This window comes from Scyliorhinus canicula, chromosome 11 (assembly GCF_902713615.1).
Source record: "Scyliorhinus canicula chromosome 11, sScyCan1.1, whole genome shotgun sequence".
Lineage (NCBI taxonomy): Eukaryota > Metazoa > Chordata > Chondrichthyes > Carcharhiniformes > Scyliorhinidae > Scyliorhinus > Scyliorhinus canicula.
In genome coordinates, this window is record NC_052156.1 from 115,854,964 (window position 1) to 115,871,052 (window position 16,089).

The following is a 16,089-nucleotide window of genomic DNA, read 5'->3' on the forward strand; positions in this document are numbered from 1 at the left end:
AATGAGTGGGGGCGATCTTCAGTATCCTAGAGTAAAGCTTCTATATTTACAATGGTTGTGGAGGAGGAAATACACTCAACAATGCCATAAAATAAATAATTATAGTTTCAACATTTTCTATTTCTCAGGCTGGGTGCCTGATAATTATGCTTCTAATTTATTGAAAACTTGAAAGTGACTTTTCTGTGTGTGTATTTTATTAAATCTCTGTTTTTTTCCTGTATGTTTTTAAGAAAATACAATCCAATTGTGGCCTTGATACTAAATTCATATTTTGGTTCCGTCTTCACAAAGGAGGACAAAAATAATGTACTAGAAATGTTGGGGAACTTAGGGTTTAATGAGAGGGAGAAACTGAAGGAAATCAGTATTAGGGAAATGGTGCTGGGGAAATTGATGGGATTGAAGGCCGATAAATCCCAAGGGCTGATAACTTACATCCCAAAGTACTTAAGGAAGTGGCCCTAGAAACAATGGATGCATTGGTGGTCATCTTCGAAGATTCTACAGACTCGGGAACAGCCCGTGTGACAAAAGGAATGGAAGTGGTCCAGAGGGTTGCCAATGTGAAATGTAATCTAAAAACAGATAAGCCTTATGAAGATATCAGTATAATCAATATTACTGAAAAATAAAAGTTCTAGCTTAACCAAGTCGAAAATATAAACTGAAGATTGTTTCCATTTTGTGAAAGTAATTTTGTAACATTTTACACACTACAGATTGGAGGGTAGCTAATGCAACTCCATTATTTAAAAAGAGATAAAGAGACAACAGGGAAATATAGACCAGTCAGCCTGACAGCAGTAGTGGGAAAAATACTAGAGTCCATTATAAAAGATTGAATAGCAGAGCACTTGGAAAACAGTGGCAGGATCGGACAGAGTCAGCTCAGATTCACGAAAAAGAAATCATGCTTGACAAATCTACTGGAATTCTTTAAGGATGTAACTGGTAGAGTTGATGAGGAGAAGCCAGTGAATGTGGTTTATTTGGACTTTCAGAAAGCTCTCGACAAGACCCCACATAAGAGATTAGTATTTAAAACAAAAGTGCATGGGCTTAGAGGTAGTGTATTTAGATGGATAGCAGACTGGTTGGCAGACGGCAAACAAAGAGTAGGAATCAATGTTATTTTTCCAAGTGGTAGGTAGTGACTAGTGGGGTATTGCAGGGATCGGCGCTAGGACCCCAGCTATTCACAATGTATATTGGGCAGCATGGTGGCGCATTAGCTAGCTCTGCCGCCTAACAGCGCCGAGGCCCCAGGTTCCATTTGGCCCCGGGTCACTGTCCGTATGGAGTTTGCACATTCTCCCCGTGTTTCTGTGGGTTTCACCCCCACAACCCAAAGATGTGCAGGTTAGGTGGATTGGCCACGCTCAATTGCCCCTTAATTGGGAAAAATGAATTGGGTACTCTAAATTTAAAAAAACAATTCACAGTGTATATTAATGATTTAGCTGAGGGAATTAAATGTAATATCGCTAAATTTGCAGATGCCACAAAGTTGGGTGGGAGGGTAAGCTGTGAGAAGAATGCTATAGTGTGATTTGGACAAGTTGAATGAGTGGGAAAATGAATGGCAGAAGCAGTGTGATGTGGATAAATATGAGATTAAGCACTTTGGTAGCAATAAACAGGAAAGCAGATTATTATCTGAACGGCTAAATATTGAGAGAGGGGAATGTGCAATGAGATCTGGATGGGATGGCCTTGTGCACCAGGTGCTGAAAGTAAGCATGCAGGTGCAGCAGGCGGTGAGGAAGGCAAATGGATGTTAGCGTTCATAGTGAGAGGATTCAAGTATCGGAATAGGGATGTCTTGTTGCAATTATACAGGGCCTTGGTGAGACCACACCTTGGAGTATTATGTGCAGTTTTGCTCTCCTTATCAGATGAAGGATATTCTTACTATGGAGGGAGTACAGATAAAGTTTACCAGACTGATTCCTGGGATGGCGGGACTGACGTATGAGGAGAGTTTGAGTCGGTTAGGATTATATTCGCTGGAGTTCAGAAGAATGAGTGGGGATCTCACAAAAACCTATAAAATTCTGACAGGACTGGACAGGGAAGAGACAGGAAGAATGTTCCCAATGGCAGGGGAGCCTAGAACCAGAGGTCACAGTTTGAGGTTACGGGGTAGACCATTTAGGACTGCGATGAGGAGTAAGTTCTTCACCCAGAGAACAGTGAGCCTGTGGAATTCTCTACCACAGGAAGCAGTGGAGGACAAAACATGTATGTTTTCAAGAAGGAGTTAGATGCAGCTAAAGGAATCAAAGGATATGGAGGAGAAAGCGGCTACAGGCTTCTGAGTTGGATGATTAGCCATGATGATAATTTATGGCAGAGCAGGTGCGAAGGGCCAAATAGCCTACTCCTGCTCCTATTTTCTATGTTTAGCACCTCGATCCTAAAGGGTTAATTCCACTACTCGGGGAAGAAACCATGGTTAGGAAGTGTGGGACAGAGACGAAGGCTATGTTGCTCTCGGCCCATCTGACGAATCAATCTACCGTAAAGAAAATTAGGATCTTGCATTCATATTGTGCTTTTCGGGGCATCCCGAAGCATTCTGCAGCCAATCAAGTACTTTTGGAGGTGCAGTCACGACCATAACATAGGAAATGCAGCTACTGATTTGTGTAACGTGACAATGACCGCATCACTTGACATTTTAGTTACCTTGAGTGAGGAATGAATGTGGATCAGAATACTGGGGAGAGAGAATTCACTTGCTGCTCTCTGAACCAGTGCAATGAGATCTTTTACACCAGTCTCAAAGGGCAGAAAAAGACACGTTTAATGCCTCATCTGAACGATAGCATGCTCCAACAGCGCTGTACTCATTCGGTATTGTACAGGAGTATCAGCCTGGGTTATGTGCTGGAGTGCAACTTGAACCCATCACTTCCTGATCTGAAGGTGAGTGCGCAGCCCAGTGGACCATGGGAGACATGATAATGAACAAGATAATAACCCAAAATAGGTGGTATTTGACAATGGGGTTATCAATAGCTTACCTTCCCTTTGGATGTAAATGTTGAAGCTATCATAAGCTGTATATGGCTTTGGAGGGAACCACTCGAGCACGAGCCAAACAGTCTCTGGATTGACAACAGAGCTTGCAGGCTCCATGGTTGTGTACATAATATTTTGAGGATCATCTTCAGTGACATTCATGACATCTAAGTAATCATATCCACTTGCTGAAATCTCTTTGCTGTCTGGTTGGAACTCAAGTGCCCAGTTGGCGATCATTCTCTTGCCACCTTCATTGGTCAACTCATAATCACCCCAGCCAACTGACTGGTTTGCTGTGAGCTCATTGGCTTCCGTATCAATCGTGTTACTTCCCTTGTCCACAGTTTTATTAGTGTTGAGAAGAAACTGCTCACGACCAGCATGAAGTTCACCGACTGATTTACTTCTTCTGTACACAACCTTCATCGACACGTTGCTGGGAGGGTAGGGAACTGTGAAAGGAAAATAAATGGATTTTCTTATTGATCAAATAGTAAATCAAGTCAGGGTGAATTTTTTTAAATTCTGAGATTTAGAAAGAGTGTTGTGTCCCATACTAAAATATTGAATTATGCTGCCCAGCAACAAAAGAACTTTGAAATCCCGCTGAAAAAGCATATCATCGTAGAATTCCTACGGTGCAGAAGGAGGTCATTCAGCCCATCGAGTCTGCACCCACCCTCTGAAAGAGTACCCTACCTAGGGGCACTCCCCACCCTATTCCCGCAACCCCACCTAACCTGCAACTGCACCTAACCTGTACACCTTTGGACTGTGGGAGGAAGCCTGAGCACCCGCAGGAAGCCCACACAGACAGGGGCCTGCCCATCTACTCTATCCATGCTCCTCATAATCTTGTAGACCTCAATCAGGTCACCCCCAACCTCTGTTGTTCTAATGAAGACAGGCGGGGGTCTATTGAGCCTCGCCGCATAGCTACTACGCTCCAGATCAGGCAACACCCTGGTTAACCTCCTCTGCACCATCTCCAAAGCCTCCACATCCTTCTGGTAGTGTGGCGACCAGAACTGTGTGCAATATTCCAAATGCAGCCGTACCAAGGTTCTAAAGAACTGGAGCATGACTTGTCAGTTTTATACTCGATGCCCGTCCGATGAAGGTAAACATTCCGTCTGCTTTCTTGACTACCTTGTCCACTTGTGTTGCCACTTTCAATGATCTGTGGGCCTGCACGGCCAGCTCTCTCTGACTCTCTATATTCCTGAGAGTTCTGCCATTTACAATACACTTCCCCTCTATGTTACACTTACCAAAATGCATTACCTCACATTTGTCTGGATTAAACTCTATTTGCCATTTCTATGCCCAATCTCCAACCTATCTATGTCCTGCTGTAGAAGATGGGCCATTCAAATAGCTCCTTAGAGCTATATTACATCTCATTGACTGGGAGGACTCGACTCACTATCCAGGTAGGATGCTCCAACCTGCCCAGAGAGTCCCACTGCCGTTAATTGGTGCAAGTATTGAGCAACGTGGACCTGGCGGCTTGTAGTCCGAGGGGTGGGTGACAATGTGTTAAGTATGCTCCCAACAATTGTCACCAGGGTGCCAAGGGGGTCCTTCATAAAGGTAGGAGTCAGGGGGGATGCGCTGTGTTAAAGGGGCTCAGGTCTGGGGTCCTTCCTGGTATGGGGTCATTTGGCTGCTCTCCCCATCTGTAGCCTTCAAAACTTTAAGCAGTCAGCCAGTTTGTTAAAATTAAAGCTTTCTCATAATAAGATTAAGATGTTCTCATCTGTAACCCTAAACCTTTTTAAACATCTGTCAGTATGCCAGGTTTAAAGGTCTATGAGGTGAGGGTAAAAGTAATCCCTCTAAAGTGGTGGAAACCTTTGAAGCGGATTTCACACATTCAATTTCATTGCCCTTTTGAAGTATAGGAGTCTGTGGGCGGGATTCCCCGATGGCGAGTCAGGCCATTGCGTTTCACGATGGCGCGAACGGGCCGCCGGCAGCATCGATTCAGGCCCCGAAAAGGGGCCGCGGGAAATGCAGTGGGCGTGGCGCCAGAGTGGCGGCGACATTCCGCGACGCCCGGATGACGCGGCGCCGCGTCATTTTATGTGCGCGATTTGCGCACAGGCCCCGACACAGAGAGATGGCTGCGCCCCACCGTGCCGCCCCCAAGATTCCAGGGCAATGACCTGGAGACACTGCTGGACGCTGTGGATGAGTGGAGGGCGCTCCTGTGCCCAAGACGTGGCCACCGGCCCCCGGCCAGCAGTCAGATGTAACTGGCATGATGTGGGCATCGCCGTTAGCGCTGTGGGGCACAGCCCACATTCTGGAGAGCAGTGCCGCAAGAAGCTCCACGACCTCACGAGGGCAGCCAGGGTAAGTACCCCGAGAGTTCCCCTGGACCACACCCCACCCCTCCCTCCCCTCCCCACCCTTTCCGCCCACGCAGGATAAGACAGCCCACAACCATCATGAGCGTGCAAGAACTGGAGGGGGATCACCTGTTCTGCACGCCCTCACCGTCCATGAGCAGTGGGCTCTGGACCTCGCTAGGGTGCCGCCACCCGGGAGGTAGCGCCATGCCAGATCGGAGGCGCAGCACCAAGTGAGACTCCCCTGTCTAGCTACACTCCCTCAGCCCCTCACCTCCCCCCTCCCCCCTCACACTGCACCCCCTCACGCTGCCCCCTCCATCCCCTAACCCCCCCCTCACACACTGCCCCCTCACACTGCCCCCTCCATCCCCTCACACCCGACTCCGCATGTCTAACAATACGTGCTTTATTGTGTATTCCAGGGCCAGCTGACGATCGTCCCGAAATGTCTCAGACAAGCCACCACCGTCCAGGTCCACGTCCATCCGCCCACAGGAACGCACGGCAGGGAGGGGAAGGAAGACGGACAGTAGGGCCCTCATCCGAAGCCAGGGAACAGGAAACGGGCGCACAGAGGACCGACACAAACGACAGTGACAAATAGAGGATGGACAGTCAGGACACTGACGGCCATCAAACGGACGAAGAGAGGATGGACAGCCAGGACAGTGACGCTCAGAGGATGTGGACTCTGGAAAGTGACGCACAGAGGACGGCCAAACAGATGATGGACAGACCGGACACGGCCCCTCACATGGGTCGGTGACAACGTCCATCAGTCCAAGGCTCGACCCAGGAGACCTGGGTCTGATGAGGACAGGGACCTTGCGTCACTGCTGTCACCCGCACCCTCCACCATCGCAGATCCCCTCACCTCGGTTGGGCACATTAGTGATGAGGCTTCTGGGACACTGACTGGTGTGCACCACACAGCCGAACCAGTACAGCAGATGGAGGAGATTATGGAGGGGGGGAGGCTTTCCAGCAATTAGGTTGGGTGGGTGGGGTGCCCGGCCAGCGATCCAGGGCTGGGAGTGGGGTTGCTGCCGCACCTTTCTGAGGTTGCAGAGCCCTTTAAAAATGATGTTCTGATCTCAGAGGTGCGCGCCCTGTCAGAGAGATTAGGTCCCACCCTTCTCAGTTGCAGCACGGACTCCGGGGTGACATGGAAGGGCATGGAAAAGCTGATTTGGCAGAAACATTTTCCCAGAGTTCCATAGTATGGCATGTTGGGGTTGCTCCTAGCGGTGGCGGAAATCATTCTGGTTTTCCCGTCGGCGGGAGCACTCAGTCGCGGTTCTGGAGAATCGGGCCATACACCTATTGTCGTTGCTACCACCGAGCTGAGCTTTCATGTTACCGAGGCGTCTTCTAGGAAAGGCACATGAAATTAGATTTTACCTGTGCGGTGATGTTTTGGCTCATGGCCAACAGCACTGTACTCCATTAGAGGAAGTCGGTTGACATTCGCCTCTGCCACTAGTTGGAATGTAATGTTACTGTAGCATATTCCAGATAGCCAAGTGTTGAAAATTAATTTGCCTTTGAGAAAATCTGTTCAAAAAAAATTATAGACAATAAACATCACAGTGCAGTTACATCACTGAATGAACATGGCGTGGAGATGCCGGCGTTGGACTGGGGTGAGCACAGTAAGAAGTCTAACAACACCAGGTTAAAGTCCAACAGGTTTATTTGGAATTACTAGGTTTCGGAGCTCGATGGAGGAGCTATGCTCCGCAAGCTAGTGATTCCAAATAAACCTGTTGGACTTTAATCTGGTATCACGGAATAAACGTTGTGAATATATAGATACATTTAGACAGGGACCGGTTTCGCAAGGTTGTTCTGATGACAGAGAATCCGTCAGTTGTCCTTGGTTTTCCGATAATCAGTGATCGTCAGGAATTTCCAGCTCACTTGGAAAATTGTTCCCAATCCTCCAGCATGATATAACCATCATTAAGTGGCACATTAGTTAGGAACATATTGGAAAGGCGTTTTTCTATGCTCTTGTCATGCATTCCCCGCTACATCCAGCAAATGAAAATAGTTTTTTGCTCAGCAACTGTTTGCAGCCCATTATCTCAAGAAAATAATTAGCATGGGAATAAACTGTTTCATGTTTGGGTTCGGAGTTAATTATATTTGCGCTGCAAGTTTAGAAACGATCCAATGAGATTTTGCACCAAAGCTAAAATTGTGCCATGTGAATTAGGTGCCAAGGTCCAAATTAATTGTAAGCAATTTACTTCTCCTGAGAATCTCACTCTGCTTCACTCCAGTTGTCAGATCAGGTTCCATCTCTGGACTCAGGCTGCATTACATTCCTATGTACAGACAAAATAGGAGTAGAAGTAGGCCATTCGGCCCCTCGAGCCTGCTCCACCACTTGATAAGATCATGGCTGGTCTGTTTGTGTTCAGTTCCACAATCCCATCTACACCGATGACCTTTGATTCATTCGCTTGCCTAACAAGAATCTATCCAGCTCCGCCTTAAAAATATCCCGTGACCCCTCCCCTAACTCCTTCTGAGGGAGAGAGTTCCAAAGTTGCACAACCCGTGAAGAGAAAATAAATCTCTTCAACTCTGTCCTAACACAGTGCCTCCTCATTCTGGACTCACCCACAAGGGGGAGCATCCTTTCAACATTCGCCTTGGCAAGACCATTCAGGATCTTGCACCATATATATATATATACACTGTGAGTCTCAAGGGAAACAATATCAAACTCCATGGGACCCAATTATAACTCCTTGCAAGGGGATGGCACTTACATTGATTAAAATTTCACCTCATCATTCTAAATGGTTCCTTAATCGTTTACGGAACAATTGTGAACGAGATTCTCTGGCCTCCCTGTGGCATGTATCTTGGTGGCGGTAGGATCTCGCCATTGGTTGGCGGTTGGATTTTCAGAACAGCTGGAAGATCTCACCCCGCATTTGAGTGAGTCGAAAGCTTTATTCGAGGGAGTTGAACATGATGTAAAAGATAAGATTAGCCGGGCCGTCAACCCTGCCTCACACCCTTGATGCTGGAAGCCTCATAAGGAGACACTTCCTTAGCCTCTGCGGGTACATAGGGCGGGATTCTCTGATCCTGAGGCTAAGTGTTGACGCCGTCGTAAACGCCGTCGCGTTTCACGACGGCGTCAACAGGCCCCCAGGAGCAGCAATTCTGACCCCTACAGAGGGCCAGCACAGCACTGGAGTGACCCATGCCGCTCCTGTGCCGATACCGGTGTCAAATGGGCACCGTGGATCTGCGCATGCGCGCTACGACTGGCGGCAATGCACACATGCGTAGTGCGACCAGTGCGATTGCGCACATGCGCGGTGGCTCACTTCTCCGCGCAGGCCCCGACACAACATGGCGTGCAGGGGCTGGCACGGAGCAAAAGGGGTCCCAGAGGCCGGCCCAGAGGTCAGTAGGCCCCAATCGCGGACCAGGCCACAGCAGAGCAGCAGAGGCCCCTCCCCGGGGTCGGATCCCCCCACCAGCCGCGCCCCCCCCCCCCCCCCCCCCACCCCCCACACACAGATGGATACACGCTGAGGTCCAGCTGGGTAAGACCACATGTAGATGGCGCTGGCAGGACTTGGATTTTTCTTGCCCATCCCGGGCGGGAATTGGCGGGGGGGGGGGGGGGGGGGGGGGGGGGGATGGTGGACACGTAGTGCGGCCCCCGACTGGCACTGCGCTGACCGCACCAGCGCCATGGCGCCGATTCGCCACTCTCCGGAGAATAGTCAGGGCGGCGTCGCACGATTCGCACCCGGCCCGCTGTGGGCTGAGAGAATCCCGCCCCAATCTTCAGGGACAAAAAAAATAATTCCTTAGAATAACTCAGGGCCTAAAAGCAGGGGAATGACCTGGAAAATTCCTTTCCAAATGGGGATGCTCACGAAAAGGTCAGAAGTTAAGTTGAAAACCAAGGGGCCGGGGAGGGGGGAGTTAAATTATTTCCAGATCAGAGAAGGGGTTGAAGGCATATGGTAACCAAGGGAAGGTTTTGAAGTATCCATAATACTTCTCCAATCAAGGGGAAAACTTAAAAGTTAAAGATAACTGATTTGCATTTCTCTCTGTAAACAAAGACTGTGGACAGGTTTGTCCGTTCCGAAGTCTACGTGCTCCAGCCAGTGGAGAATTGGGACTGCTTACTGGTGGCGGTAGGAGTGGCACCCAGGTGCGAGTCACAGACCTGTGACATGAAATTATTTGCAGAACGGCAAGTGTATCGGATTCCTATCGCTTTCTGGCATGGATTGCCATTTGGAACGGACGCCTTGATCCCAAAGTCCAGCTTAAGGCTCCCCTCCCTCCTGCAGAGCAAATGTCAACCTCCCCCACCCTCCGCTGACAAGTCCTCATCAACATGACACCCGGGTGACCCCCTCCCCACCGTGAACCATTCGCACTCCCCCAGCCGCCTTTAGCCCCCCCCTTCAGTCCTCTCCCTTCAGCCACCCCCCTTCAGCGCCCCTCCCTCAGTCTCCTTCTAGCTACACCCCTTCAGCCACAATCCTTCAGTCCCCACCCCCTGGCACTGAGAACCTAGCAGTGACACTCCAGCCTGGCAAGATGGACCCTGAAGGGTGTCAAGGTGGTCGTCCCATTGTTAATGTGCCCCTCTGTCACTCCTAGTCTGTAGAGGGGGATACCCAAAGGGTCCATGGGGATGGGTGGGCTTGGGCTGCAGGTGAAAGTTTGACCTGAGGACCGTCCCCCGGAATGGGGGTCCCGTGTCTGGTCTACCCTTTGCAGCCCTGGGCAACATGAAGATCACCTTTGGCATGGTGATCTCAGGAAGCCCTCTGCTCAACAGCATCACCTTGGTTTGACTTTTTAAACTCTGACGTGGCCTCCTCACCCTGAACTGCTCTGCCTGACAGTTGATGAGCAACCCAGGCAGCTCAGTGATGAGCAATCCAGGCAGAAATACTTTCTCTTTACGAACACCTGTTCCCTCAGACAAAAGCCTTTAAAACAGCAGCTGTTACAAGTGTCAGAGGCTTCCTAGAAAACCCTCAACACTTGAAAAGGCTTGCAATCCGCTGACAGTCTTTGAAATGCTAAGCATCCATTTATTTTTCACAGAGCAGAACCTTTCACTAGCCTGTGATGAGCTTGTTTATTTATCTTTCCCTTCACGCTTGAATGCACCTCACTGATTCTCACCACAATGTTTATAAATGCTCTTGTTATATTTGACTGCTGCTGGCCACTTCAAAGCAGCGAAATGGTTTCACTTCCTCTTTTGTAACACCCATAGCCCAAGCCCATCCAACTCCCAGGGCCCTTGAAGAACACCACCCTCCCCCTCCCCCACCCCCAATTCCCCTGCTGCCGAGCAGCAACAGAGGGGCACATTCACAATGGGATGACTCCCTTGACCCCACCCCCCTTCGGTGTCCGCTGCTCCAAGTGCTTGGCCATACTTTCACCATAAAATACCCAATGGAAGGTATTGGTCCAACAAGAATTAGTCATTCAATTACAATGTCTTTCTCTATACCTTTGGATCAAAATCTCCAATTAACACAAGAAAATGTGATTATCTATTACAAACACAACAATGGAAATCAGAGATTTTTTTTACCTTTATGGAATGATGATCGATAATAATTGCCTTCAAAGTAGCTTAATTTTAATCTTGAGAAAAAGTTGGTGGTTTGCTTTGGGTACTGAATATCAAACAAGACTCCAGTTTGTGGGGATTGCTTGTAGTCATATATATTCACACTGTTGACTGGGAGTGGTTCTAGTAAAGACAGAGAAAGGGTTACAATTAAACTATTGTAATACGTAAGTTGATGAGCAGCAAGGTATTCCCAATGGAGACAAATTTCATTAAGGGAGAGGACTGCCGTAAGGAATCCAGAACATTTTTCTGTTAAAAGTGACACCTAATGGAACAGGTTTATAATACAGGTTTATATATAAAACAATCACTACTGAACTCATTTTGTAGCTATAAACCACTTTCCAAACCTGTAAACTCTAGTACCCAATGGAACAAGATCTGCAGACACATGGCAACACCATCACCTGAAAGTTCCCACTCCAAGCCACAGGCCAACCTGAATTGGAAATATATTGCCGTTCCTTCACTGTCACTGGGTCAAAATTGTGGAATTACTTCCCCAGCAGGACTACTGACGCCTCTAAACCACATGAGCCATAGCAGTTTAAGAAGGCAATCTTCTCAGAGCCAATTAGGGGTAGGCAATAAATGCTGGCCTTACCAGTGATCTTCATATCCCACTGGAACATTGTTTTAAAAATCTGAATATGAGACTGTGCTGTATCTTTGATTTTAAAATCAAACTTTTACTTATCTTCTTTAGAAAGAGTAAACGATTAGACTTTGCAATCTATAAGACCATTCACGTGCACGGTGGCACAGTGGTTAGCACTGCTGCCTCACAGCGCCAGGGACCCGGGTTCAATTCCAGCCTTGGGTGACTGTGTGGAGTTTGTACTTTCTCCCCGTGCCTGCGTGGGTTTCCTCCGGGGGCTCTGATTTTCTCCCACAATCCAAAGGCGTACAGATTAGGTGGATTAGCCACGATCAATGGGCAGGGTTACGGGATAGGTCGGGGAGTGGGGCAGAGAGTGGGCCTAGGTAGAGTGCTCTTTCAGAGGCTCTGTGCAGATTCAATGGGCTGAATGGCGTCCTTCTGCGCTATAGGGATTCTATAGATCATAGATCACCCAAAACGTTTTTCAGCCAATGAATTACTTTTGAAGTATCATCCCTGTTGTTCTGGAGGCAAGGCACCACAAACAGCAAAGAGATAAAGTTAATCTGTTTAATTATGTTGGTTAATGGATAAATATTTTCCAGGTCACTGGGACAACTCCTGTGCTTGTTTGCGAATAGTGACATGGGGGGCTGGACTCTCCATATGCCCCGCATCAAAATCGTGTTTAGCACGGCGGCGGAGAATCGAAGTACCCGATGGAATCAGGCCCGGCGCCGCTCCGGCGATTCTCCGGGTCTCGAATATCCGCGCGTCCGTGAATTACGCCGCACGGCTGGGAGGCCATTGCCAGAGGCCTGCCCAACAATATTCCGCTCCCGACCGACCGAGTTCCCAACGGCGTGGAACTAATATGGTCTGGCAGGCCGGGACTCTTGCGGAGTCTGCAGCCGTCCTGGTGGGGGGCTGGGGGATCGAGCACTGGGGAGGGGCCTTATGGGTAGCCGAGGCAGCATTGGGCTTGTCCAATGCAGGGGCGCGCGGCTGATCGGGGGGGGCCTGGTTTGTTTGTGTTGGTCCGTGGTGTCCGCCATGGTGCTCGGCACGGCCACTGGAGGCCGCCACTGTGCGCATGCACGGACTCTGAACCGGAAATTCGGGGGCCTGCATCCGCAGCCAAAGCTGGGTGAAGTTCCCCGGGTCCCTGCTATCCCCCTGCAGGTAAGTGAATTGGGTTTTTTTTTCAGGAAACTCGGGAGTGCAACGCCAGCCCCATTTTTGGAGAATCCAGCCCGGGGTCTTTCATGTCCACTGAAGGGTGTGACCAGGGAATGCTTCATGGAAAAATCAAGATATGTGCCAATGCGGCACTCCCTCATTTCTTCATTGGAGTGCCAACCTCGATTGTGTTCAAATCCTAGAGAGGGCTGGAATACACAGGCTTTCGTCTCTGAGGCAAAAAGATTGTTACTGCAAAGGCTGACATTTAAGGTCAATTAGAACCATTCTCTTGTGTCAAGCAATCTCTTCTTTGATCTCTGGAAATGTCACTCTTCCAAAGTAATTGAATACACAGCTTTAACCCTGTCTCTTTTGAAGAACATTTCCCTCTCTCTATATTTACCAGATCCTGGTTTCCACTTCCTATGGTATGGCCAAGATTTAGAACTTACTTGTTGGAAAGCTAAGTATTCAAAACTATGACTTAACCATTGATGATAATATATTGCAGCCCTGTGCTGCTGCATTATTTCAGCGTCATTTAAAAAAATGTCTGATTTTTCTCTTAAATATTGAAACAGTAGGGGGCGATCTTGAGCCCACACTCACAATCCGCGGGATCAGCGGCACGGGTGAAAAATCTCGCGCGAATCGAGAAACACGATTCTTGCTGGAGAGATTCCATTTCCCGGTTTTCTCCACTCCTCACTGGCAACATCACAATGCCTCATTTTAATAAATTTTAGTGCATTTAAATGTTATTAGCCGCCCCTCCCTGACAAACAATGAATGTTCATACCTCGCCGACGGAAAAGGTTTGGCCTTGCATGAGGCAGTCAAGGGGATCCCTCCAGGGGTGCAGACCTGGGGGGGGAGGGGGGTACGATGTGTGGTGCGGTGAGTAGGGGGGAGAGGGGGTGCCAGCTATTCTTCTGTGGTGTTGGTGAGCAGTGTTCAATGCCAGCAGGGGATGGGAGGAAAGGGGGCTGTTGGGGAATGTCGATGATCATGCCAGGGGAGGGGGAGTTCCCGACAGTTCTGTGATGGGGGCTGGGGGCTGTTAGCCTGCAATGCTGATCGGGCGCCTTTTAAAAATGGCGCACCAATCTGTTTGGATCCGTTTGCGAGCTCGAAGAGGCCACGTCCCATCAGAGTGATGGCGTAAACCACACCCACTCATTTCCTTTAGTCTTAAAACCTGGAAAGAAAGCTGGTCTGTGCAACTGGAGAGCTACTCGCCAATTTTCTATCTGAGCCTGATACTTTGGCAAATTCTGCAAAGGTTCCACCCATAGTGAATCGTTCATGTGGTATATGAATGGCCCTGCTCCATACTCCTGTTTTCTGTAAAGGCAATTCTAAAAGAATTAAATAGTTAGCGCATACATGACAAGAGACAATGGGTGAAATCTCCTGGCTGTTCCTGGCAGCGGGATCTTCCAGTCCCTCTGACGGCGCACTCCCGCCATGAGATTCCCAGCGGCGTGGGGGGGATTCAATGGGAAACCCCATTGACAGGACATGCTCAGGAGTGCCTCGTCAATGGCCACCTGAGACTGTGGCATGCCCTGGAGGGCCTCCGCTATGCCCGCCTGGGACTGAGACATGCTCTGCAGCACTTCTTCGAGGTTCACCTTGTACTGGGTCACATCCCCCAGCGACCCAGACAGGTTGTCAAGGTGCTCAGCCATGGCTGTCACCAACTGAGCCGTAGCTTGGACTTCTCCACTCATTCTGCTGATGTCATGCACCACTGCTGCCGCCAGCCTGGAAGTGTTGCCCTTGGTGCCACGCGTTGCTTCTGGGACTCCTCCAATCGGCTACGGACCTGTTGGAGTGTCCCTGACATCCCATGGCCGCACCCTATCATCTGCAACAGCTCCGGATAAACCTGTTCCAGAGCCTCAGCATCTGATTGGGCCCCAGCTGGGTCCCGGGATCCAGCAGATTTCTGACTGCTGTCTCGCCTGGGCGTTCCTGCCTCCACCTGATATGCATCAGCAACTGTGTGATGCTCACCAGAATGTGCCCTAGAAGCCTGACCACTGGCATTCACCGCGTCCAGCCTTCTCCGAATCGGGGTGCTTGTGTCCTCGGTGCCATGGTTGCAAGCGGAGTGGGGTCGGCTGTGCAACAGTGGTTTTAGTGCTGCTGTCACTTGTCAGCAGGGGGCCAGCGAGCGGGAGCCCAGGCCAATCAGACGGCGAAGCACGATTTGCAGTGTCAATCCGTGAATCTATGTGGAGTGGCAATTTAGGGTCGGTTTGCCACTGGCCACTTCTAGGCCGGTGCTTTCTGCGGCTGATGGTGACAGGCGAATTTGGTGGCAAGATCGGAGAATCTTGCTAGAAGGCCCGAGTCGTGTTTCCTGACGGCGCGAATCCAGCAGGCGATTATCTCCGCCCCAATCAACAGCGAGCTGTGTTTCCCACCATCAAGCGGTGGCAAACATAATTTTAATAAACTTGCATCTCATTATTGTGGCCACGTGCCGGAATCATTCCCCTACGTCAAAATTACCTCCAAAGTTGGCGTGACTTCAGAACAATGTGTTTCATAACTGCCTTTAAAAGGGTCAGCAGCTGGAGACCTGAACCGTGAGTGGAATTTGGTGGTGACTGAACACAATTTAACGCAGTGCTCGTGAGGATCCTGTCAAAGAATGCAAAGAAGCGGCGCCATCGATTTCGCGGAGGGGGAGCGGACCATCACATGCAAATGCCCAAATTGGCTTCTTTCCAGAAAGGGCCCAAGTGCGATGGGGTAGGGGGTGGAGGTCGTTGATGGATGTGGCTGCGGGACTGAGGCAGCACCAAGGGAACCTCTCTGTAAGGGTTCCAACGTTGGGGGTGGATGGAGGTTACAAGGCAGCCCAGATTGAAGGACAGAAGCAAATGACAGGGTGGGGAGGGGGATGTATTCCTCCGCAGTGAGATTGTTCAGTATCCGCTCCATTGACATGTTTGGAGTCTGGTGTTTGAAGCAATTCTGCCGACTCAAGGATCAGAAGTTCGGACAGTACCATTAATTGCTCCTGACCTTTTAACCCCCTCGGGTACAGACTGTAAATTAAGCTGAGGTTGCACAAATATTGGGTGACTGGGCAAGTACTCAAGTGGAACAATTAATGTACGATAGGCGTGATAGCTTCGCCAGGCTGAGTGGCGGGAGGCTCGCGATAGTTTCCGCTTGCTACCACACTTCGAGACTTTTTCATTAAATCGTGCCCTCTATCTTTTTACCTCCATTTATTTATTGCTCGTTTTTGT

At 49.4% G+C, this 16,089-nt stretch overlaps 1 protein-coding gene across 5 annotated transcripts in view; it reads right to left on the reverse strand.

Annotated features, from left to right (window-relative positions):
- Positions 1 to 16,089, reverse strand: part of ptpro (protein tyrosine phosphatase receptor type O) — a 226,154-nt gene that overhangs the window by 113,735 nt on the left and 96,330 nt on the right. For all 5 annotated transcript variants that reach the window (XM_038811152.1, XM_038811154.1, XM_038811153.1 and 2 more), the window contains 3 exons: positions 10,996 to 11,157; positions 6,789 to 6,941; positions 3,030 to 3,482 (listed from right to left, as the gene is read on the reverse strand). In XM_038811152.1, the coding sequence (XP_038667080.1) occupies positions 3,030 to 3,482; positions 6,789 to 6,941; positions 10,996 to 11,157 (768 nt within the window). The remainder of the gene's footprint in view (positions 1 to 3,029; positions 3,483 to 6,788; positions 6,942 to 10,995; positions 11,158 to 16,089) is intronic.